General features: G+C 41.5%; 1 protein-coding gene and 1 long non-coding RNA gene across 7 annotated transcripts in view; one reads left to right on the plus strand and one right to left on the minus strand.

Annotated features, from left to right (window-relative positions):
- Positions 1 to 26,626, plus strand: part of LOC109399828 (uncharacterized) — a 241,286-nt gene that overhangs the window by 105,517 nt on the left and 109,143 nt on the right. For all 6 annotated transcript variants that reach the window (XM_062846436.1, XM_062846433.1, XM_062846434.1 and 3 more), the window contains exon 3: positions 4,273 to 4,348. In XM_062846436.1, coding sequence (XP_062702420.1) covers positions 4,273 to 4,348 — 76 coding nt within the window. The remainder of the gene's footprint in view (positions 1 to 4,272; positions 4,349 to 26,626) is intronic.
- On the minus strand, positions 16,797 to 25,213 carry LOC109422204 (uncharacterized). Its single transcript, XR_009996447.1, has 2 exons — positions 23,893 to 25,213; positions 16,797 to 23,359 (listed from the first exon to the last, which is right to left on the minus strand). It is a non-coding gene; the product is annotated as an uncharacterized LOC109422204 (long non-coding RNA).

Below are 26,626 nucleotides of genomic sequence, written 5' to 3' on the forward strand. Positions count from 1 at the left end.
CCTATGTGAAAGCTCTTAGTCTTCTGAGCAACTTTGCCGAAGACAGTATCCTTCTAGGTGGTCTAGAACGCGAGATATACGACATTCAGACGGAACTGGAAGCTTATAGGAACACTAGCGCCACGCAGTGAGTGATTCTCGAACTAAATTGTTTCCTATGTGAAAGCTCTTAGTCTTCTGAGCAACTTTGCCGAAGACAGTATCCTTCTAGGTGGTCCAGAACGCGAGATATACGACGTTCAGACTGAACTGGATGCTTATAGGAACACTAGCGCCACGCAGTGAGTGATTCTCGAACTATATTATTTCCTATGTGAATGCTCTTAGTCTTCTGAGCAACTTTGCCGAAGACAGTATCCTTCTAGATGGTCTAGAACGCGAGATATACGACATTCAGACTGAACTGGAAGCTTATAGGAACACTAGCGCCACGCAGTGAGTGATCCTCGAACTAAATTGTTCCCTATGTGAAAGCTCTTAGTCTTCTGAGCAACTTTGCCGAAGACAGCATCCTTCTAGGTGGTCCAGAACGCGAGATATACGACGTTCAGACTGAACTGGATGCTTATAGGAACACTAGCGCCACGCAGTGAGTGATTCTCGAACTAAATTATTTCCTATGTGAAAGCTCTTAGTCTTCTGAGCAACTTTGCCGAAGACAGTATCCTTCTAGGTGGTCCAGAATGCGAGATATTCCACAACTACTGGCAAAATGTAGTGCTATCGCACATGTCCGACATGGTGCCCTGTGTAGCAGATTCCCGGTGGCCAATGATCCCGGAACCACTATTTCAACATATCAACACATTCTTGACGTAATTATCTATCAAATAAGACTTTGGTCATTTGAATTGGTGAAAAAATCATCATTCTATAAGAGTTTGATTTTCTGGGTCATAATGACCCCAATGCATTATTCGTAACTTTTTTTGTGGCGCCATTTTGGTTTCACCTTAAGAAAAAATTTTTTTTTTTCAAAAGACTCGTTTCTGCAAAATATTAAAAGTCAAGAAGTTTCATTACGATAAGTTAACTAACAAAAGAGATATTAATGGTTGAAATCGCGTTTTGGGTCATAATGACCCTAATGCACGACGAAGGTTAAATTGCTCTGAAATGACTTTAAAAAATACCTTGAAACGCCCCTCAAACTCCTTGCAACGCCTTTTAAAGGCTCCTGAGATACCCTGAATTGCATTTTAAGCCCCTTGAAACGTCCCTGAAATCCCCTTATTACTATTGAAATGCCAGGTAATTCCATTAAAACGCCAACAAATCTTGACAGATTGCCCATAAAAGGCTCCTCAAATCCTCTGAAACAACCCCTTAAAACGCCTCTGAAGCCCCTTGAAAGCCCCTTAGTCCCACTTCAAATGCCAAAAATTTTTAATTTTTGCAGTCCCATCCATGTGCATAAATAGTCACATATTATGATGACCGAATTTCGAAGCATTCTTCATTCTTCGGCAATGATAATGTTACTCTCCTTCTCACAACATCGAATCGCCAAACAAAGTGCAATCTTCACATTCCTCCGCAAACAACTGCGATATGATGCAACCTTGCCCCACAATGCAATCGCTTCACATCATTTTGCGATGGTCGAAGAAACAGGAAAAACGCGACGCGATCAAGTGCATTCATGCGTTGCTAACGTTTATCAAATGGTGCGTATTGCCACAGCAGTGCTCTTCCTGATGCGATGATACCTAGTGGGCAACCGCAATGCAATTGTTCCGCAATCACCGAGAAGAAAACCTTGCAAAATGTCGGTTCCGATAAATGTCGTCACTATCGCTACTGATGTGGAGACGTAAGCTAGAGGAGCAGAAGCAGCAAATTTCTCCTCCCCACATACATGTTCGACGTTCGTCTAAGCTCAAGGCTGGGTTGCCTTCGGTTCGGTTGTTGCAGTGCTACTTAGATTGCAGCCGAGGCGAGGTTAGGTCAGCAAGGTTATCAATTGTCCTCGGTTTACGAGTTGAACGATAAAAATAGCACAAATCAATGTGTGAAGACTGGAAGCAACAAAAGCGAATCAAATGGAGCGAACCAAACCACAATGCATGCCGGCGGGGTTGCTCGAGGGTTCAATTAACGCTGCGGTCTATACAGCTGATACCGAACTAATTAATTTGTTGCTGGGTATAATTGCTCGAGGGATAAGATATGGATCAATGGTAATCCGAGATTGATTGTGTTATTGGTGATGTAAATTAGGGTAGAAACAAAGATTAAAAATAGGGTCTTGTACCATTTGGGCAGGTGTACCTATTTTGGGCACTTACCGCTATTACTAAGTCAATTTCAAACCAATTGATTTGAATTTTTGTACAGAGTTAGATACTGTACGTGCCTATACAAAATTTCAAATCAATCGGTTTGCAATTGACTTAGTTATAGCGACAAGTGCCCAAAACAGGTACACCTGCTCAAATGGTACAAGACCCTAGATATTATTATTCCCCTAGTAAGATTTTGGGGTCAATATGACCCATACAGACACCTAGGCGTGCACTGCACTACGCTAGTGTGCTAGTGTGGTGCACCAATCCTAACATCTTAGTAGGGTTGAATAACCATAACTCCGGAACGCTTGAACCAATTCGAACCATTTTCAAAATTATTAAAATCAGCCAATGAAAAGCGTCTTAGACAAGAGTTACGACACATACAGATATCATCTCAATTTGTCGAACTGAGTTAATTGGTATATGTGACTTTCAGAGCGCTTTGGTGTACGATAAAGGCGAAAATAGTAATAAAATCTCTGCAAAATTCTCACAGAAGAATAAATTGTAAACGCAGTTTTATCGAGAATTTCATCCTACACGGTAAAATTCTGCACGCTAGATGTAAGGAAAAAATCCCTTAACTATTCAATGTCGTAATCAACATAATCAGAAGTGCTTTTCCTTTGAGATCGCAATGCTGTCAGTGTTTATTTAAGAACCAAAACAAACCCACCAGAGAAATCAACAGAAAATCCCTTCGATTTGCACTACTGTAAAAAGCAATACGATCCAAAGTGAAAAGTTGTTGATTTGGTAATGACTGTTTTGGGCATGAAAGTAAATATAGATGACAGGCGGTAGAAAGTGCTTCGCTTCGATTCGCACCTCCCTAACAGATGTGAAGCAGTGTAGTGGCAAAATAGTTGATCGTGACTCTAAAGGTCCTGGTATCGAATCTGGGTGCGGCTGTACACATTTTTTTTAAATTTTAGTTTTGAAATCAAAACATTGTCAACATGAATTGATGTGAAGTTACATTAAAATTGAAGAGGCATTGGGTGGTCTTTGTCAAATGATATGTAATTGATAACAAACTGATTGAACAGTAGTGCGAATTCAAGTGCCAATCAGTTTATATCACAGTGCAGATTTTTTTCCGTGTAGTTCAAATCAACCGACTTGATGGTCCTGATGCCACTATTATTCATTTGGAGCAGAATTCCCTATTCTTGAACATGATACAAATAACATTTCACTAATTATGCTCCAGAGAACATAGCAACTTCTAACTTATTCCATTAGGAAGCTTTCACCTATTCATGGACAAAAAAAACAGAGATCAAAACAACATTCCAATTAATGCCTAAACATCGAAACCACTGATGCGCGCCCACCGCCAATTGAAACTCGAAACTGCAATAATCATTTCGCTAATGACTTGCTCGCGTTTCCACCAGCCAGCCGACAGACACCTCACCGCATTATCGTTGCACCACCGAACGAGCGACGGTGAAAGCCGGCGCGGCGGTCCACCCACATTTATGCACTTTAATAGGTGCAACCTACATCGACGTCGTCATCGGCTTGTCTGTCGGCTTTTGCTGAGCCCCTTCCCTGAGCCCTTTCAAAGCTTTCATCTGCCGACCTACGACGTGGCGCGACGCGATGCGGCGTGCGTTTTGAATGCCATAAACGACGGCATCAACGCATCAGCCCATGAGCTTTGATTTTATTGTACACCCTTGAAAATACCGTTCGGTGTCATCGGTTCAGTGCACCAATAATGCAGCAATGCAATGGTTGCACCGGACGGATGAACGGGCAAATGCGAGCAATAGTAGGGGAGGCAGGTTGAAAATGGACAATTCACCGAAAGATGTCATTGAATGTCAGAAAGTCAACTTATCTTGAGTTATTTAAAACTGCTCTCTTACTCACTATGTCCAACTAATGAGTTTAAAAATCTCATAAAGCCCGTTTATCCATCTTTTTGTGTTGCCCTAATCACTGTTCCTTTTCTTTTATTTTTTCTTTGCAGCACAACTACAGTGATATTAGCTCCAGTGAGAAGGAAAGGCGAGCACTCGTCAAGGCGAAGAAGCGAACGAAAAAAGGTGAGTTTTTTTTTAATAGGGTATATGTACCATTCCTTGGCCTAATTTGCAAGCCGTTTTGTCAATTTTGACCATAACTCATGAATTAGTAGCACTAGAAATAATATGTTGACCCTTTTACATACTCTAGGCAATGCATGTTTCACCAATTGGAAGTAAACTAACGTAAATATTCAAGAATTTACTTAATTAAGTGGCAAAGATTCGATGCGATGGTATGCAACGTTGGTCCATGGTACAAAAATTGGCCTATTAGTGGATACAACGTTGGCCTATTGCTTTCTATTAACTAGAACCACTTACTAACTCATTTTTTAAATATTTCTGCTGAGGTATTATCTGTGTTTGTTCATCAATCTTCTTTTAAATTACATTTTTGGAGCCGAATTTTCAAAAAACTATAAATAAATCACTTGAACTAAAGTTCTTTCTTAATTTAGTAACGAAAACAACACAACCTTATCATTGTGTTATATTTTTACTGTCACCGCACACAAAATCTTACCTCCTGTTCGTTCTTTCTCGTTCTTACGTAAGCAATGTTGTTGACGTCACATTATCGGTGTTGTTGACGTCACTTTACTGATGGGCCAAGATTTGGGTACATAGTGAAAAAAATGTCCTCAATATTCGGCCCACATTCAATTTGTAAAATAGCTATTATTCATTGAAAACAAATATATAAGTTAAAAATAGCGTCTTTGACCGTCGCATCAAATGTTCACTTATTGAAAAATCAATTCGAAATGTTCCAGAATCATGCCATTTATGATCATGTGTATAGACTACCCACTAAGCCGAAGAATCGTGGCGTCAACAAAAGCTAAACAAAGTTACATTTTCATTCAATTTTAATGCTCCAAAGTGCTAAAATTGAAACGAAATGTTACAGTTGTTTGGCGCAAAGCTTTTCCTTTATCCAGTTATGCGTGTTTGTTGGAATTTTTTGTTTACATTAAGATAGGCCGAACGAGGGGACTATGCCAACGAAGCATCCCGATACCCTATTTTATTAGTTTTTCTGTAGGGAAACATAACTATTTCTCAAATTCCACATTGAATTTAATTGAGGAGGCATACGAAACCACATGAATTCCTTCCAAGTAAACGGCTTGGCAATATTCAGCTTACAATGGCTTAGGCTTAACTTAATCATTGGACCACCAAGAAGGCATTGGTTCAGAGAGGGGCTAGTACACATCGCATCCCCAAGATTAGCTACGTAGCCATGCAGTAATGATCATCCATGACACGCTGTTTAGGGAGTCTACCAAGGTAGCGCTTTGCTAGATTCTCGGGTGGCCTTACGTACCACTCGCTTTGTCCTTGGAAGGCAGGCATGGTGAACCATCACGTCTGCACCAATTGCTTTGCAAGCATCAAGAACTGATACTACGTGCACCGTTAAGACCTCCTGAATGCTAGGGCGCATCAGCTAGCACACAGAAGGACGTGCTGACACATGGGGCTCCACCTGCCCCGGCCCTTACCCTTACCGGAGACCCCTTTCCATCCACAGGCTCGGATCCAACTGAGATCCAACCTAGTAGATCGACGCCACGATAGCATAACGACATAACTCTACCAAGATGTTCTCCACGCGGCCACTTATTCGCTATGAGGTTCGATTTCATACACAGGGCAACGGCATGACCTATTTAGCCGACACCGAACTTCTGGACCACCTCTTGTTTAGCATCTGAACTAGTCATTCCTCGGGTCCTTGTGCCATGTCTTCTGTAGCTTCGAGACAATTTGGGTGAATGCCGATGGATCGCCATTCCAGTCAAGCTAGTCTAGTGTCAAGCATGATGTCTTTCGCCTTCGAGGACTTAGCCTTGGTCTAGCCGCCGCTTCCTCTACCCGCTGCCAGCTGTTGTTGTAGTCGATACTGTAGCAAACAGCTAGGTGATCGCTGTGAGTGTAGCTATCGTCTACTGTCCAGTTCGAACTACTTGTTAGGCCAGGACTACAAAAAGTAACAATTATCGACACCGGTCCGACTAAAGGTACTCTTGGTACCGACATTAGCCAGGTCGACATCTAGTATGGCCAGTATCTCTAGCAGGAGCTGACCCGCTGGTTCGTAAAACGGCTTACGTATTCCACGGCCTGGGCATTGAAGTCTCTTGTCAGGGCCTTTATAGTCCCATGACTTGTCCTGGTTCCAGATACCTGGAGCAAGCCTCCGATGGCTCGTGCAAGCTCTTTTGGCATACTCAGCCCACCTTGAGCTTCCCTCCTTTAACGCACTTCTTACCTTCCACCACAGATAGCTATACCAAGGCCCTGAGTCTCTGCCGGGCCCTTCCGTAGCCGAACGGTTGTACTTTCCACACGATATAAAGTCATGCAATGGCAGGCAAAGAAAGCCCTTCAATTAATAACTGTGGAAGTGCTCGAAAGAACACTAAGTTGAAGAGAGGCAAGCCAGGTTCCAGTAGGAACGTAGAGCCATCAAATTGATCCCACGGGTTGCACGGGAAATAAGGTCCATCTCGACAGAGCCCTGCATCAACGCGGTAAGGGACGAAATACTATGGGTACCTAGGTATCCCACAGCCCGGTAACGATCGAGCATATTTTTCACCCCCTGGATTACTCATTCCTCGGCAAGGGTCACTTGAGACCTTGATTTGGGGTTAGTAGTCCTAATCTTAGCCGGTAGTTACACGGCCTTGGTGAGGTTAAAACGCAGATCTATAACGAATACCAATAGTAGTCGAGACGAACGGAGTCCAGGGGTGACTATGTTCAAACGCCCAACTCTCTACTACCCCCTACTCTAAAATGAGTTCCCCCGAAACCTTCGTTAACCCTCAACAGGATACCTTAAAAAAAGGTCCGTTTTGGGACCCTGGGGTCCATTGGACCCCAACATATATTCTCGCGTATCTCGTGATCCTTACTTTTTAAAAGGTTGATTATTATTATTAGTTTATTAAAGACACTTTACCACTAGAGTGGCATTCATGTCGAAAAAGGTTGATGTTTTCAGCAAAGATGTTCGGTAAGTCAAGGCCTATCTAGTGATGAACAATTTATTTTAGGAAAATGCGATAGTTGGCGCTAGAGAGCATTTCAAAACGCCCCTAATCAATGGGATGTAACGCACCAAAGCAAGCGGACAAGACGCACATAACAAAAGAATAAATCACACTTCTGTAAATGAGTAGACATAAATGTCCGGCAGCTCAAAAGGGTTCGTTCAAATATTACGTAACGCTAGGAGTAGCGAGAGTGTCTAGCGCTGTGTTACGCTTTATAGAAAAAAAAACATAATTTACCACACAAAAGTTGTTACGTGAAGTAGGGAGCAGTTCTGAAATTGTCAAATTTTGCGTTACGTATTATTTTAATGAACCCAAAGAGACATCACAGACAAACAGACATATCATTGATAAAATAACATCTCATATATCGCAAGATCCTGATTACTTATAAAGTTGGTGTCTTCGGCAAAGTTGTTTGATTGGTGAAGAGGCGCTAGTGAGTATACAAATTTTGTATCTCATATATCTCAGGATTCTGATTACTTAGAAAGTTAGTGTTGTTCGGGAGGCCAAATATTTTTTTTATTCAAAACTTTGACATAGGCTGGTGCTAATAAACATTTTTTTTTTACATTTTATATCTGTTGTCGGAATACTTATTATTTACAGAGATGGTGTCTACGGCAAAGTTTTTGGCAGGCATGGGGCTAAAATGTATAGACACTATAGAATCGTCAGGCTTACGGATACATAACACTAGCTTACAGCATTTTTGAACTCGGTAAGCTGATGATCATTTTTGGTGTAGAATCATGCCCTGAGTTCGAAAACGCGAATGAAAAAAATTACAGTAGAGCGGAAATTTTTTCGACTTTCCATACAAGGTTGATGATTTGAAATCGATTTTTGTTCTATTTTTAAGCAAAGTCGCTCACTTCAAACATCTAATTCTCCGTAATCAATTCTTTGATTGAGCTGAAATTTTTACTGTAAATCGCCTACATATGATATGTCAACTAAACGTCGAGAAAGAATTTTCAAGTTGTTTTTTTCTTATTGAAAAAAATACATTTCTTCAAAAATTTTGGGAATTTGGCTAAAATTTGAGAAGATCGTCCCTAAAGCTCGCTAATATCTTGAATTTCATCAATCTGGCGCAAAACCTGTACTCAGATGATCGAATGGTATTGTATTCAGCTTTCAATTGGTAAAAAAAGATTTAAAATTGGTTGAACAAAACGCAAGTTATTTGCATTTTAGTAAATTACATATTTTGAAAAGTTATAAAACTCGATATTGAGCTAAAACTCAAAAACTGTTCTACTTAAAAATTTTTAAAGGTCGGTTTCGGAATCAGCACTAAATTGTGCTTCAAAAATTTTGGTCGTTGACAGAAGTTCACGACTTTCGTTTTATTTTGTAAACTTGTGTAATTGATTGATGAAATTGTTATGCACAGTTTATATTTTAAAAGAATTTCGGGAGAAATTTTTAGAAGAATCCCGAGAGGCATTCCTAGAGCAATCCCAGATGGAATTCCTGTAGGAATTCCTGGGGGAATGTCAGGAGAAAATCTTAGAAGAATCCCAGGAGATATTCCAAGAGGAATCTCAGCAGGAATTCCTGTAGGGAACGCGGGAGGTTCCTGGAAGAACCCCGAAGGATTTCTTAGAAGAATCCCGGGAGCACTACTGGTACAAATTCTCAAATGAATACCGGGAGGAATTTCTGGAAAAGAAATGCAGATTCCAAGTGCATTTTCTAGATGAAGTCCTGGAGGAACCTTTGGAGAATCATTAAAAGATTCCCTGTATTAATTTCAAATCAAAGTTAATTGAAATTAAAAACTTACATTCATATGAACAATTCCGTCGAAGACATCAACTCCGAATATTTTCTCTCGATCGAGACATCAACATAACAAATGTATATTACAATTTTTGAATATGGTTCAAAAGTCTCATCTATGTGTGATCTTTGCAGCTACATTTGCGCCACCTGGTTAGGCAATTCTGATGTAAATTATCCACCAAATAGGAAGTATTGGTATTGTTAACAGTATGTTAATATATTGTATCAAGACATTTACCTCAAAAGAAGTTTCCTTTTTTGAGGACATTTGTCAATCGGGGTATCTAGGATGCTGGGCGGACATGTATTTATTAGCGCCAGCTTGCAGATAAACTGTCAATACCAATAGTTCTTGATGCATTAAACATTTTTGCCGAAGGCATGAATATTCTATACAATCAGAATATAAAAATATTCGAACTAAATATAACTTTTAATCTGTAATTTTCATACAAACTATCGCCATTTACTGAGATAATTCGATTCAATTTATTTATCATAAGACTGCCCTTGGTCTGTTGAACAATTTTGTCGAAGACAACATTATCAAATATACTATATTAACAATATAGGTCACTTCGTGTTTTCACATACAAAGGCATGGAGACGCCGTTTACGAATGATTACAGCACACCCTGTTGTCAGAAAAAGTCAATAATTGTTTTTTGATCAATTTTATTTTACCGTGCAAGGTGACATTTCTCGGAAAAAGATGTTAGGGGTGTCGAAGTTTTTTGTTCCCAAATAATCGATTAATAAATAATCGATTTACAATATAGGTACACAAACAAAATAATATTTCATAAGATGACATCCACGAATATATCTGTAGAAGAATTTGAATGCTCCCTCATTGAATTCTCCGTGCAGTTGAAACCCGGAATTTTCGACTAGCGAAGTTGGATTTTTCTCCAAATCCGTGCGTCGGACCTAACTTCGGAAGTGATGCGCTGTATAGCGGACCAGGTTTACTAGACAGGGCACCACTTCCGAAGCTAGGTCCGACGCACGGATTTGGAGAAAACCCCAACTTCGCTAGTCGAAAACTCCGATTTTCAACTAAATTGAGAATAACGTCATCGAAATCGTTTAACTTTCGAATTTTAAAATTTTCCCCCTAAAAATTTACTTATATTTTGCCCTGGCGGTTGCTATTTACCTTTGACAATGGCTTTTAATATGAACTTTGTCCACGCTGACATACATACATCGGATTGGATAGCTTACAAAAAAATCCGGAAGATCACCAACCAAGTGCACGTCAAATTTCTTGTGGCAGAGTGCAAGACATTGCATCCAAGGGTGCTCAAGCTAATGGACCGATGCACGAACTTAATAATTTCAACGTTTGAGCGTTCCGGGCTTACAAAAATAATGAGCTCCGGGACCGGACCTGAGAATAGAACCCGTCAAATTTAATTTCGATTAATTTCATTGTTCTTCCGAAGTGAACTGTGAGTTTATTCGAATACTGATTGTTTTATTCCGGACTAATCGGTTTCCTTTGTTGTTGGATGTGGAACATTGTGCTGTCAAAGATTGCACATTTAACGATATTTTATAAATATACAGTCGGGCTTCTAGGTGAACTTCAGTTAGTAAAAATATTCTAGCAAATTCGCCTGCTGCAAAGTGATCCTCCATAAATTTGGTCAGACATTCCTTCAGATGTTCCTTCTGAATTCCTTCTGATTTTCGAACGGAAGTTCCTTCTCATTATTATTATTATGATTATTATTACTTCTTACCAGTTTCATTTTTCTGTTGCATGTTCGATTTTAACTTGTGAATATTCTCACAATTTTAATGTGCATTTATAGGGTTCTTCCATAACTCAGGAGAAAAGTAGCCCTAGCAACCAAAGCGGTTGCATACTTCCAGGTCATTTCTAACGATAAATGACTGCAAGACAGGCAAACGGTTCCTAGCACGGACATCAAAATGCAGCCGTCTTGCATTAAAACCCGATTCGGGATGGCCAAGTAGGATTAGTTTTCCTAGACAAAATTAAGCTATGAACACAGAACAAAGACTGTTAACAAGAATGCAGATCAGGCATACAAAACACAAACTCCAGGATGACAGATGGACCTAGAACCAATATGAAACCTTCTCATCCTGTGATCGTAAATAGTTGCCCATTAGGGTAGCAGGCCAAATTTTATGTTTAGTGTTGTATTGCATAAAAATTTATGTTTTGTGTGTGTCAATTTGTGAAATCGTGCATTATTGTGCATTTGTAGTGTTCTGAGTTATTTTTCCCAGGGCCAAGTGAAAAATAAAACAGAACATTTGTAGGGTTCTATGTTATTTCACGTAACATGGCGCCCAACGTGGGGCCCGAACCCACGACCCTGAGATTAAGAGTCTCATGCTCTACCGACTGAGTTAGCCGGGCGAGCACCCGGGACAGCAACCTGACCGGCTTGGGGTCGGACTCCATCCCTCTGCAGCGCTTGCTCTGCTGCGATTTCACCCTGGAGCTGTGCCAGTACCACCTCACGGAGCGTGATCTCTCGCCTGTAGATTTGTTGGAGCACGTCGGGTTCAAAGTTCACCTGGGGCGGCAAGCGCCGCGGCCGCGGGGGCCCATTGTCATCGTCCTGATCGTTGTCCCATGGCAGCTCGTCATAGGGGTCCGGGATTGACCTGGAGCCTAAGCACCCTAGGTCCCATGCCGCCCTGACAATGGGCATATTGAGGACAGGCGGGAGCACATACGGGTCAGGAGGCGGTACCCACCGGACACCCAAGCGGGCTGCTGCACGGAGTATGGCCGGATCAGGGATCCTGTACGGGGTCAACTGTCCGTCTCGGCCGAGCAGGGGCCATGGCTGCTGTAGACCACAGGCCTTTAGCCCGTCGCACACTGCCAGCCAAGCCAGGTCGTTGTCAGAAGGCGGAATTTGCGCCAGCAGGTCTTCGGGTGTTGCTCCAGTGATTTGGTCTGCGGCAAGCGGGTCGGCGGCATGTTGGGGAATTGCCGCTAAGTCTCCGCCAGGGGTATGGACGATGGCCATGTTGTATCGGGATCGTAGAATAGACGTCGGATCGAGCAATTGCCGTGCGCGCTGCCGACTCGTTGATTTTGTTGCCACCATCATCAATTTGGCTTTGGCCGAGAGTCCCCGATCACCCCCACGTACGTTCATATAGCCGTCATACGTGGAGGGGCCTTCCGCACCGGCAGCCCCACGGCAAAGCGTCGCTAGTAGCTGGTACTTGCTACTATCTATCGTGGGTGAGATGACGCAAGCAAGTCGATCCCACATGAGGTTGAGAGCTGTAGTTATGAACGCCTGCACCTCGGCATCGGCAACTCCAGCATGCCTAAGAGCCTCATACCTTAGGCCAAGCGCGGTGCATGTGTCTGCAACCATCAATGCGGCGGTGGCCCCGACACACCCCATCTGCTCCACTGCCCACATAATGACGGAGACTCCCCTTGACTCCGCTACCGCATTCCATGCCAGAAGCATGTTATATATAGTCGTCGAAGTTATGTGTAGCTTGACCACGAACTCGTGGAAGAGCAGACTGAGGACCGGTGGGTTGAAGAAAGCTTTGTCCACCGACAACCCGTGTAGTTGCGCCATTTGCCTGATGCGCGACTCACACCATTCTAAGGTCGCATTGCCGGCTTTACATATTGCCGCGATGGCCGTATATAAATATGTCATGTGACGATTCGATGTTGGGCCCGCCTCCACTACAGCGCGGAATTCGAACCACCTCAACTTCTGGACCAATGTGAGGCCCCGCCATACCGCCGTCCACTCCTCCTCTGGCAGTTCGGCGACCGCAAAATTGTTATCGATCACCAAGTTTGGCCGACCTTCCATGTCGCACAACAGTCTGATCTGGTCCTGAGAAGCGGCTCCAGACACAAACTCTGGGCAGATGTAATGCAGTCGGGCTCTGTGATAGGCCGTCCGGTATCCTTGGTTGATTCCGTCAAGGGGCTTCAATGCTCTGACTTGAGTCTGGTAAGCAAGGAGGGCTGATTGGTAACCAGCATAAGCCGGCGCTAGCTCGCCGAGGGCTCGGTCGATCGTGGCGTAGTCGGCTGGGGTTTGCCGCCGGTAATTTTGCTGCAACCAGCTAATCGCTGTGACCGCCACTCTCGTCGCACGGGTTCTGTCCGCGTTGGTTTCCCCATTTCTGGCTAGCAGGACATCCGTATAGTGGTCACTCAGTAAGACCATTCCCAAATCAGTCATCCTGTATGTACGCTCGTCGGTGATCAAGAAGGCGCTGTACAGCGGGAGGTTGCCGTACACGTCCCCGAGAGCAGGTCTGGGTCGGACGGACTGAGTGGTGGCTGCTGCACCAAATCGCAGTTGTCTTCGCATCGTCCTGGGCGAAGTGCACCGATGTTGATCCTCGAGAGGCATGATGAAGATGGGTTAAAGTGTCGATAGTGCTTTTTGTGTGATTTTTTTGTTACGTGAAATAACATAGAACCCTACAAATGTTCTGTTTTATTTTTCACTTGGCCCTGGGAAAAATAACTCAGAACACTACAAATGCACAATAATGCACGATTTCACAAATTGACACACACAAAACATAAATTTTTATGCAATACAACACTAAACATAAAATTTGGCCTGCTACCCTAATGGGCAACTATTTACGATCACAGGATGAGAAGGTTTCATATTGGTTCTAGGTCCATCTGTCATCCTGGAGTTTGTGTTTTGTATGCCTGATCTGCATTCTTGTTAACAGTCTTTGTTCTGTGTTCATAGCTTAATTTTGTCTAGGAAAACTAATCCTACTTGGCCATCCCGAATCGGGTTTTAATGCAAGACGGCTGCATTTTGATGTCCGTGCTAGGAACCGTTTGCCTGTCTTGCAGTCATTTATCGTTAGAAATGACCTGGAAGTATGCAACCGCTTTGGTTGCTAGGGCTACTTTTCTCCTGAGTTATGGAAGAACCCTATAAATGCACATTAAAATTGTGAGAATATTCACAAGTTAAAATCGAACATGCAACAGAAAAATGAAACTGGTAACACAACCTTACCAGTGTTACCAGTGTGTTACCAGTTTCATTTTTCTGTTGCATGTTCGATTTTAACTTGTGAATATTCTCACAATTTTAATGTGCATTTATAGGGTTCTTCCATAACTCAGGAGAAAAGTAGCCCTAGCAACCAAAGCGGTTGCATACTTCCAGGTCATTTCTAACGATAAATGACTGCAAGACAGGCAAACGGTTCCTAGCACGGACATCAAAATGCAGCCGTCTTGCATTAAAACCCGATTCGGGATGGCCAAGTAGGATTAGTTTTCCTAGACAAAATTAAGCTATGAACACAGAACAAAGACTGTTAACAAGAATGCAGATCAGGCATACAAAACACAAACTCCAGGATGACAGATGGACCTAGAACCAATATGAAACCTTCTCATCCTGTGATCGTAAATAGTTGCCCATTAGGGTAGCAGGCCAAATTTTATGTTTAGTGTTGTATTGCATAAAAATTTATGTTTTGTGTGTGTCAATTTGTGAAATCGTGCATTATTGTGCATTTGTAGTGTTCTGAGTTATTTTTCCCAGGGCCAAGTGAAAAATAAAACAGAACATTTGTAGGGTTCAATGTTATTTCACGTAACATGGCGCCCAACTGAAAAACCCACTGTGCTGTCCTTATAGTAACACAGGTATTGAAGATGCGATTGCTTATTTGTAGATTATTTTAGGTTAATTAGATAGGCGTTAAAGATAGTCTCTTGATGATTTGTCACCTTAATTGGTGTGGCTTGAGCTTCTTTATTATTTTGATGCAGTTACCGTTAAGTAAAAATAAGTCAGGTTAAGTTAGGCTAGAAGTTAATCAGCCTTTTCAATATCTTACCTACAAACAGCCTTACGAAATTTTTGTGGATGCTTTGCAATCATCCACAAAAATTTCGTTCTCCGTTGGTGAAGGTTGTGTTACCAGTTTCATTTTTCTGTTGCATGTTCGATTTTAACTTGTGAATATTCTCACAATTTTAATGTGCATTTATAGGGTTCTTCCATAACTCAGGAGAAAAGTAGCCCTAGCAACCAAAGCGGTTGCATACTTCCAGGTCATTTCTAACGATAAATGACTGCAAGACAGGCAAACGGTTCCTAGCACGGACATCAAAATGCAGCCGTCTTGCATTAAAACCCGATTCGGGATGGCCAAGTAGGATTAGTTTTCCTAGACAAAATTAAGCTATGAACACAGAACAAAGACTGTTAACAAGAATGCAGATCAGGCATACAAAACACAAACTCCAGGATGACAGATGGACCTAGAACCAATATGAAACCTTCTCATCCTGTGATCGTAAATAGTTGCCCATTAGGGTAGCAGGCCAAATTTTATGTTTAGTGTTGTATTGCATAAAAATTTATGTTTTGTGTGTGTCAATTTGTGAAATCGTGCATTATTGTGCATTTGTAGTGTTCTGAGTTATTTTTCCCAGGGCCAAGTGAAAAATAAAACAGAACATTTGTAGGGTTCTATGTTATTTCACGTAACATACTTTATTATAGAGATTTCCAGTCCTAGGCTGGTTCATCTCTTTAAAGTTCCTTCTCAGTTTCCTCCAGGGGGAATTACATTTCCTTTGCTAACCGGAAAAATCCGCATATATCCGTTGCTAACCGTCGTTAACCGCGTTTAACTGCGCCTGTGGCGCAAACAGCGGTTAGCGACGGTTAGGAACGGATAAATGCGGATTTTCCGATTAGAAAAGGATATGTCATTCCCCTTGGTTTCCTCCTAGAGTTTTTTTTTCAGAGATTTACGCAGAAGCTCTTTTTTAAATTCATCCAGGAGTGCCTTCAGAGATTCATTAAAAGTTTTTTTTTCTAAAATTTCTCCAGAGGTTCCTTCGAGGGACCCCCAGGAGTTCCTACTGAAATTACTCCAGCAAATTCTTCTGATGTTCTTTCAAGAATTAATTCTAGGAATCCTCAAGAATTCTCTTTTAGGATTCGTCAAGAACTCCTAAAGAAATCCTTATAGGAGTTTCTTGGAGTCTTTCTTGGATTCCTACATAAACTCCTTCAACGATTACCTCAGGAGTTTTTTTTACGAATACCTCCCGGAGTTCCTTCTGGAATTCTTCCAAAATCAACGACCAGGAGTTGTTTCAGAAATTTATACAAGAGTTCAAAAACTCCTTCTTCTGGGAATTTCAACCGGGATTTATACCAGTATTCTTCCAAAAGTTCCTTCTGGAATTCACCCCGTCCTTTAAGGATTTCCACAAGGTCTTCTGGGATTTTTCAAGGAATTTCTTTTGACACTGTAAATCTCCAACGCGATTTTATATGAACAATTTAAAAAATATTTTTCGAAGGATTTTTCCAGGATTCCTTCAGAAGATTCCTCTTTGAAGTATCAAAAATCCTCCAGGAATTATTTTTGTGATTCCTCCCAAGATTTCTATAATTTTGGAATGTCTTCAGAAGTACTTTTTTCGGGATTCCCAGAAGGAATAAGTGAATACTAGATTTGTTAGAGTTGGTTTTTTTGTATAATGAGATGCTAAACTCTCCGTTTCTTGTTTGAAACGGTGCAAACTCATGGGTATTACGATTCCTAGCCTAGTTTGATGCTGCTTGAGCAAAACTTTGGGAACTATGTTGTTGAAGTTGCAATAAATGAGAATACAACAACACAGTTACCCAAAGTTTTGCTCAAACAGCATCAAATCAGACAAGCAGTCATAAAACTCTTGCTTTGTTGTTACCATTATTGCAGTTACCATTATATTGCAATAATAGGGTCCTAAAATGAAAAATATTTTCCCGGTTTTGCTGCGTAACACGAAGGAGCATGCTTTTCTGATCTCAATGGTAATTTTTCCGAGCTTAAACAATGACAGAACAGTTAATAAACTCGAAAATAATATAATGGTGAGCAGGTCTTGCTTGACATTCGAGGTCAACCTTGACGTAACGAAAGTGAAACGGCGGGTTGCAAAAGACATCACATTGGCTCACTTTTGACAACAAATGTTCCTGTTTGACATACACGGTAAACAAAATTTTCCCTAAATTGAGTGCTAAACAAGGAGCGTTGCAAAAAATATTAAAATTTTTGAAAATATATTTTACGGGCTTTACCTAATAGGATTACTTAAAAAATGAGTAAATATGTCGTTTTAAGCAATGCTCGATCGAATTATGCAGAAATTGAGATAGGCCTTTAGGAGCCTATTATTATTAATTATTATTAATAAGATATTATTAACTTTCTCATTATACAAAAATTCAGCTCATTACTACAAAACTAGTACTTCACAGATTGCGTTTTATTCATGGAGATATGTAATCCCAGAAGAAACTTTTGAAAAAAAAAACCAGAACAAACATCTGGAGGAGATTTTTCAAAACTGCTGGAGAAAATTGATAAAAAAAATGTTGGAGAATGGAGGAGGAACGCTTTCCCTAAACAACCCCGAAAGGAGTTCCTAAAAAAATTCCAGAATTATTTCTAGGAGGAATCCCCCAAGAGCTTCTGAAGGAATCTTGGAGAAAAAAAAAATCCAGGGTGCAATTCTGAAACGGATCCCACAAGGAAATCCTCGTGTAATTTCCGGAGAAAATACCGTTCATAACTCGCTAACGGAATCGTCTGTGTTTTAGTCTGTTATGAACGTTTATCAGTTCAAATTTACTTCGCATGTCGCGCGAGCCGCGACTTCGATTTGGTGCTGCTACGATAATATACGCCAAAAATTGTTTATTTCGGAGATTCCACCTGTTTAGACTCCTGCGCGAATCTCTATATCTCCGCAACAAGCAATAAGAAGAAAGAATTAAATTTGTTCTAATTAAATTTCTACTCAAATTTTGAGTAGTTGGAAAAAAATCGATTATTTCAGAAGAAATGGGCATCCCCACCTTGCAATGACAGTTCGACAGAATAAACGTCATTCGGATAGCGCGTGCATTTAGTGTGTAGTAGTAACTCTTCTAACGCTTGGTGGCGCCACATTCACAAAAAAGGTGTCGCCAAAAAATCGTAAGAGTGACCTATATTGTTAATATAGTATATTTGACATTATTCTAACAAGTCACGATCAAAAGATACAATCATTCGTACCGTGGGGTCCAATGGACCCCAGGGGTTCAAAATCGCCCGGTTCAACTTTGAAATCTAAAATAATCCATAGTACGCCATGAAACTATCGGTATTTTTGCACAAATAACTCATCGTGGTATAGTTTAAAGGTACTGTAAAAATGGGGCCGATATATCAATCCAAACTTTTTTGCGACCACTTCAAAGCGGCTCTGGGGTCCAATGGACCCCAGGTATCCATTGGAGGGATAAACAGTAGTTTCGGAACTTCGAGAGCTACACTAGCCGCCTAACAGTAGTGATAAGGAATACATGATCATACGAGAATGTTGCTTTTTTTTTTCAATACAATAGGGCTCACGATGTTTCGAGACTCAGCGACCACAATATTGTCTCAAGGGTTGCCACTGTATTGTGGACTTGTTCCATAAGCACATTGAGACAGTTGCCTGATGTTGCCGGCCCCTAACAAGTTTCATAGTCGACGTTCTGAAACCTTGGCAGTACATTCCGCAGAACACAGCTGTTCGCTAACGCCGATTCGGGGGCGTTCAAAGGAGTTGTTTCAGGAAATTTCAGGAGCCTTTTATAGGCGTTTTGACAGGTTTCGTAGCGTTTCATTGGGATCACGGGGATTTCAGGAGAGTTTCAATAGTGTTACGGTGGTTTCAAGGACATTTCAAGGGGTTTTAAGGGCGAATTTAGAGGTTTCAAAAGCAAACAGCCATCGTTAGAAGGGGTTTCACTGTTTCAGGGTCGTATCAAAGAGTTCCATAGGGTTTCCGGAACGTTTAAAGAGCGTGCCAAGAGGATTCAGGGGAATTTCAATTGAGTTGTGGGGGTTTAGAAGTGTGTCAAACTATTTCAGGAGTGCTTCAAGGTTTTTTTTTTTCGAGTCGTTTCTGGGGTTCCAAGTGGTTTTAGGGACATTTAAAAAAAAAATACGAGGATTCAAAGAGCGTTTAAATGGAATTATAGAGGTTTAAGGAGTACTTAAAAACATTCAAGGTTTTTTTTTCTTGAGGGGTTTGAGGAGCCTTTTAAGGTCGTTTTAAAGACAAACGTCTTGAAATCCCGCTTCAACAGTGCATCAGAACTTTAGACGCTCAAATCTCAAGAAGCAAGCTTCGAACAACAGTGCATTTAATTATTCTGTCCTTCCTTACTTGTAAGAAGCTTAAAATAAGAAGCTCAGGTGCGCTGGTTTTGTTTACGAAGAGATTTGTGCCCTCAAAATCGTGAGTAGGTGACAAAGTCGGCCATTGTCGTAGCCATTTTGTGATTCTAATAAATCTGTCCTTAAGAGTTTTCAGAGGCGTTTCAAAGTGTTTCAGAGAGTTTCAAGAGGACTGAGGTTGCTTTTGTGGGCATTCAAGAGTATTTCAAGGAGTTTACGGGAATTTCAGGGGCGTTTCAAGTGGTTTTAAATGCGATTCAGGGGGTCGCACGAGGCGTTACTCTTGACCAACTGATGTGGCCTGCCGGTAGCAACAACGTGATATAGTAACGTGCTCCAATGTCGGGAGTAGTTTGATGAAAGCTTTCCATTCCTCGTACTGTTTGTCTTGGATCAGCTGTCCCCACTGAACTCCAGAGCGCCAAACTTCCTGCAAAACAATTTTTAGGTGCATGAGGTAGTTGCCTTATTGTTCTAGCGGGTCGAAAACTGTCATCAAAACTCGAAGTACCTCATTCTTCGTAGAGTGACGCGTTTCTTTGGGCAGTGCTTCATCATACCGTGTCAAGGACACCTTGAAGGTAAAGCAGTCCTTCGCCGTGTTCCATAGCATCCCTAGGACCTTCTCTGTCCCCATCTCCGCTGTCAAATCCAGGTTCTCCTGCGTAACACCTTCGTCTTGCAACGCTGCAAGGACTCGCTGCGAGTTTAAGATCCAGTTCCTTATTTGGAATCCTCCTTTCGCATGAACATATCGCTCCGACTTTGCCAGTTCGATAGTAGCTTCTTCTGTCTCTTCACTAGCCAGCATATTGTCCTCATAATGTGCCCGTGAAACCTTTCCGCATTTTGGTTCTTCATAAACTGAGCGAGATCAGCAAGCACCGAATGACGTTCATAACGTATATGCTTGGACCCTCGTTGACACTGCCCCACTAGTGAAATCGCTGACAATGTTAGTCCACTAGTCGCATTCGAACTTGGTGAAATATTCCACGAATATCTCCATAAATTCTAATCTGACTAGTGATGAACCCTCCTACGGAGGAAAACCACTTTAATAAAGAATAAAAAAAAAATCCACAAAATCTAACTCGATATTTACGAAACTGGCACAGTACAGCTGGCAGAGAAGTAAACTCATCTGGCCTTGTTAGTAGCGCCGAACTAAACGATACACCATGAAAAGCCGCCGCTGCGTCCCAAACTATGCGTACCTTTCCGAGCTTGTTTTAGCTGGCAACTGGTAAAATAGGCAGATATGTACCACACTCGTTGCTGCTTTTCTTCAAGCTCTTCGGTCGACAGCTTTCGAACGTCCGAATCCTTAGCCAAGTTATCGGCGATCTTTTCACGTAGGACACATGCCAATTTTGGATCCCGTTCCTTTCGCTTCTCCAAACAATTCAACCGCTTAAAAAAAAAGACACGGACAACGTCTTCAGCTTTCGGCTGTACAGTCTGTTTTAAGCTTAACATTAGACAACGGACAACGGAGCATGCACCAGTGGAAACGGGGAAGAAACTATTCTCACGAAAAGTTTCAACGCCCGAAGCGGGAATCGAACCCTCACCCCATAGCATGGTGCGATTATAAGCTTGGTGACCCTAACCGCACGGCTACGAAACTCCACGCCATCACTGCAAATCCCCAACCTTACGGACGCCATTGAGCGTAAACTCCTTCCGGTTTGCCCATTAGGGACAACATCAACGCTCAGAGATTCCGCTCCGAAACGATGAGTTCCACCTGTCCACTTCAGGTAAAGTGGTGCAGGTATAGCTGCTACTTCCAAATCCTCTGCTAAACCTTGGTCCATCGACGTTAACTCCGTACCATAGTTAAGAAATGCATAGCAGTCGATCTGTTTCTTGTTCCCGAACAATCCAAGTAGATAGCGAAATGATCTCCGGAGCTTGACTGCTGAGTGTTTGCATTTGTTTCTTCTTGCGTTGGTCGACTCGCATTGTTGTTAGGCCCAGTAGCGGTGAGTTCTTTATGCAGCAGTTCATGGTGTTTAAAGGTGCAATTGTTCTTTCCACAAGGCTTCTCATCGCACTTTCCGCCATGTTGTCGAACGTTCCGTCACCAACCTCGTCTCATACGATAGATCCAAAAATCTCGGACACTTCCCAGCGTTTTTGCAACCTCCCTTCCAGATCGCAAAACATTTGGTAGCACCAACCTAGCTATATCTTGTTTCCGACTGGCTGCTTCGACTCCGGAACTCCGATGGCTTCTGTTTTGGAACTTCTGAAGACGAATAGTTGGAACGAGTTTCCAAAATGCCTTGCTTTTCGGCTTGCTGCGAAGTTCCTGATTCTTCTCAGTCGGTTGGATACCGCAAACCAAGCAGGCATCTTCGGCTACAGAATAAATCACTTTGTTGTAGGTGAACAAGATGATCTTTCTCAACGTCCTCTGATGCCTCGCCCAATCGAGTTTGAGAGAAGGTGGCACGACGAGTCCTGCGACGATTGTGCTACACAAATTCTGCACCACCAATGCATGTTCGATCAGTTTGTCCATCGCGTTGGCCCTTATAGACAGCATTCCAAGTACCTTATCTGTTAATGTGTTGATGGTAGCTTAGCTTCAGCGCACTAATCGCCTTCGGAACCGTGGAGGGAAGCACGAGAAAACTACATACAGTGTTGAGAGCATAGTCTTACAAGCAATTCCGCTTCCGAAATATGTTCTCCTTGTCCCTATAGCCCCACTTTCTCATTGTACTTTCGTATGTTCCCGAATAAAAAATACAGTAGAAAAACCGAACAATGTATTGTAACAGTACTATTTAGAACCATATTTATACAATAGACACCACTGTAAAAATAAAAATACAAAAACAACAAGATGTAATATAGACACCCATACCGTGAATTGTAAATAAGATTTTTACAATATATTATACAGGTTGTTAAGTATCGTAACAATATAAAAAATATTTTCCCCATATATATTTTTTTGCAAAACCATACATTTTATTGTTAATGAATTGTTCAAAATACTGATACATGGGTTTAAATATACCATACATTGTATGGTACATGAATGGTTTCAAACAATAAAATGTACCGTAAATAAATTGTTTTTAATTGTAATTTCACTACTGGTTATACATTTAATCAAATGGTTTTGGAATGGTTCTCTTTGGTTATGTTGTATTGTTTTACATTACATAAGCCATATATAGTTATATTATCTAGTCATTTTCCTTCTCTTAATGGCATCTTAGGATTACTAGATTTATTAGAATGCGCTTTGGGAATTCTCCAGAGTGTTTTGAATAACCCTTCATATATAGGATCGCCCACGTCTAAGTCGGAGTAGTCTCTGATTGCATTAACAGTTGAAGCTTAGGCTCCCTTTGCCCCACCAGCCAGATAACCGGGTTTTGCAAACTAAGCATTATTTGTGGCAACACTTTGAGCGGCATGATGGAACTATGCCGAGCGCGCTAAGTGTTATTAGACCACTAATGTAGTTGCATGAAGTGGGTGACGAGGTACATAAGTATCATTACAGCGTGCTTAACCGTTATTGCAATATTGAGGCACCAGCTTGACTAAAGTTTGAAATACATAACAACTCATGAGAAAACTGTCAAGTTCGATTCAAATATAAGTTAGGTTAAAAAGCGAACCCGCAGACGAACCTATATTAGAAGTCATTTCAGTGTTCAGTCCAGTCCATATGTTAAAGATGGCTCTACGTCAAAGATAAAGTTTGTCAACCGCATTTGATTCGATTGTGGTCGAAGGCAAGTTCACGTGAGAGAAGAGGAGGAAACTCCCCTAAATGCAAATACAGAAAGAATAGTGTTGAACTCATCCACTGATTTACGGTAATCTGACCTGCATCTTTCCGGGTTGGCCTACATCCGTATTTCTCTCATCGCACTCTACACACCTAGCCAGGCTTGTTATTTGCTCCCACAATGTGCCTCAAATGAACGTTTTTGCTCTCTTTATCTTTGTGCGTTCGTACCAAAGCCGTTTGTGCGGGAGCGATGCGCAAAGAGAAAACGGGAGCGAGATAAAGAGAAACGTCGAGCCACTAGAATCAACACAAAGTGTAACTTTTTTGTGCCTCATTTTTGAGGAACCCGGTAAGTTGGTCGACAATTTCTATGGCGTTGTTCACAGTATGAGCTCGCCGATCGGGTGGTATGACATAATTGCACGCATAAAGACTTGTGAAATTGTTAATACATGATTTGTTATCATAAACATATTCATGTTCACTCTCGGCGTGCACAAAGTGCCTCAATTTTGAGGAAACGCACTTTTTTGAGCAATCAATCCGCACGTTTTTCGGAGTCACAAGCTACAAGAAGGAAGGTGAAACAAAACGAGAAAAAAACGCTCTAGCTTTGAATGCGGGAGCGCGGAGCAGATTTTTTGTTCTCTTGTTTTGCTCTGAGGAGGATTCCATGCCTGCACCTAGCCCGCCATATCTCTTGGACCCCTGCTTGGACCTGCAGTTCTTAGGACATCTGGTTTACCACTGATTTAAACATGTTATTGACTTTAAATTGATGTTTATACTTATTCACTTTTTTTCTCTTTCCTTTCCTTTGCATAAAAAAAGTCATAAACATCAACAAAACAAAACACGGAAAAAATCTTAAACTGAATAAATAATTAAAAATTCACGGAAAAATAATGTTTCGGAAAAGTGAATGGCTCAAACGTAAGAAAAACAGTATAATATATTGTTACATAAAAATCCAATGTAAATGTATAGTATAGCGAACCATTTCATTACAATACACTTTATTGTAGCTGGTACACTGTATGGTGCAGGAATGGTTTTCACCAAACACCCTATGATTAGTTTTTATCCGGGTTGACAAGGACATCGGTTACTCCTTAGGATTTCCGCTGAATTTTGGTAATTTGGCAGTTTCATCTAGCAAACTGAATTTCTTCTGCAGCAATTACCGTTTCCCTTTCATTTCCTCTTCCATTAGAGTATCTTTCGCTTCCAGTTTCTTCAACTGCACTTCCTGCACCATTCGCTCCGACCTTCGCGACGACATTTGATTACACTGATTTCGCATCCTTGTTTCATTTCACCTTCGTTTCCTTCACCGATCTTTAAATGACCTCCAGCTTTTTGCTAATTTGCATCGCTCCAACACCTTGCTCAGCTGCCTGACTTCGCTGTTTGACTCCCGTAGTCATCTCGACCATCTTCTTCGCCTTCTTCTTGATCACGGAACACCTGACCACCGGTTTGTACGATTTCTTATTCTTCTCGGCCTTTTTTGAACCTGGATTTGCCCGTAGCTTATTTTCGTTTATTTAGTATTACATCTAGGATTGTGCAGTTTCAGGATGGTTAATGTCGAACGACACTCGCTTTAACCAACACTTCATACGACAAACGCAGTCAATCAAAACATAATCACGCAAAAGCCACTCAGGCCAACTCTCGTTCAATGCAGAGTCAACCACATCCAACAGCAGCGATCGTCTCTTGTTTTCGAACCACACGATGAAACACCGATGTGAGTTTTTGGTCTACGCCTTGCATTCATATTCATAGGGCGTGCTGTTTTTGTGTTTGCTGCGCCATGAAACACTACATAACAAATTGACCTTCATCCTGGCCCTTTCAGAAGAGAGTCACCCAGCAGTGAGTTACATAGCTCTGCGTCGGAACGGCTGTTAACAAGCGTTCGGCTGCTCAGGAGATTTGCTAAGAAAGAGCGTGGCGACGGTAGCCACCGTATCAATGCGTTCGTCTCGAACGTGTTCGTTAGGGGCTGTTCATAAACCACGTAGACTTTTTGTGGGAGGGGGGGAGGTTCTGGTTAAAGTCTACGCTCCATACAAATTTTCAAATTTTTGTATGGACAAAAGTCTACGAGGGGGGAGGGGGGGGGGCCTGAGATGGGCAAATTTTGGTCTACGTGGTTTATGAACAGTCCCTTAGCAGCATAGAGACGGTCGGCTGTAGCGTTGATGGAGGAAGAAGGGTAATGTTGATGTTGCGGCTTTTTTGTGTTATGATGGTGATAATGCACAAGACTGCTCCCTGGAACCCAGTGATGCTCTTTGATAGAACCCTTCAAACCCCCTTGAAATTCTTCTGAGAACTTTAAGTCGTTTTTCGTCAGTCTCAAATTTGCAGGCACGTCTGATCGGATGTCGATTTGAAAATTTTGCTAAATTGAGATGCTGTTTATCTATTTTCAAGCTACTTGAAGGCCAAAAGCCGTTATACTTACATAGAAAACTAATTCCACTTAGAAGATCACGGTCAAGAAAGTTTCTTCTTCCCAGGCATCGCACAGTTAAATATGGAAATTCGTTTTTCGTGACAGGTGTTGCTATTTGGAACTCTCTACCAAACTTTATAACTGTAGAAAGATCTGCAGCAGTTTTTAAAAGGATATGCATCGAACACTTCAACACAGTTTAAAAACATAAGTGTAGTAGAGTTGTATTAAATGTCATCTTCAATTTCTGGCCACTTGTTCTACTATTTAATATATGTTTTGTAACATTAAAAAAGACATTGTCTTAAGTTACTTGTTAATAAATGTATTAATAATAATAATAACTTCTTGTGCCCCACTGATACCCTTCGGGACCCCTGAAACGCCCCTGCAACCTCCCTTTGCTTTCCCCTATAAACGTCCCCTGGTCGTCGTTACCATAGTGATCGTCATTATTTTCTTATGCAAAATATTGGAGCTGAGTAGCTGTAACTCTTTTTATGCAGGGCATCAAGAAGGTACATAAATCAAAAGTGCATAAAAATAACCTGCAAAAAAAAGCTTTAGTGAATTCTAGAAAACAACTGTTCGCTAATTCCGATTTAGAAAGTTCTTCGCGAATGCTGCATCTCAAACCACTGATTTTGGAAGTAGGTTACTCTAGAACTTCTTTTATTGCCATGCCCTGGGGTTGGGTAAATTGAAAATATGCATCAACCGAGAGGAAGATAAAAAAAATGAATTTTGTGCATAAGTTAGTCCGCGAGTACAAGTCTTGCTCCTGGGTTTTTGAAATTTTCAGGAAGTTTCCAGAGAACCCAAAAAAAAGGGGTTCCAAGGGCCTTTAAGAGCGTTTCTGGGGCTTGTTTTAAGGGATTTCGGGAACCTTTTAAGGGCGTTTTGACAGGTATCGTTGGCGTTTCGATGAGGTTACGGGGATTTCAAGGACT

This window comes from Aedes albopictus, chromosome 1 (assembly GCF_035046485.1).
Source record: "Aedes albopictus strain Foshan chromosome 1, AalbF5, whole genome shotgun sequence".
Classification (NCBI taxonomy): domain Eukaryota; kingdom Metazoa; phylum Arthropoda; class Insecta; order Diptera; family Culicidae; genus Aedes; species Aedes albopictus.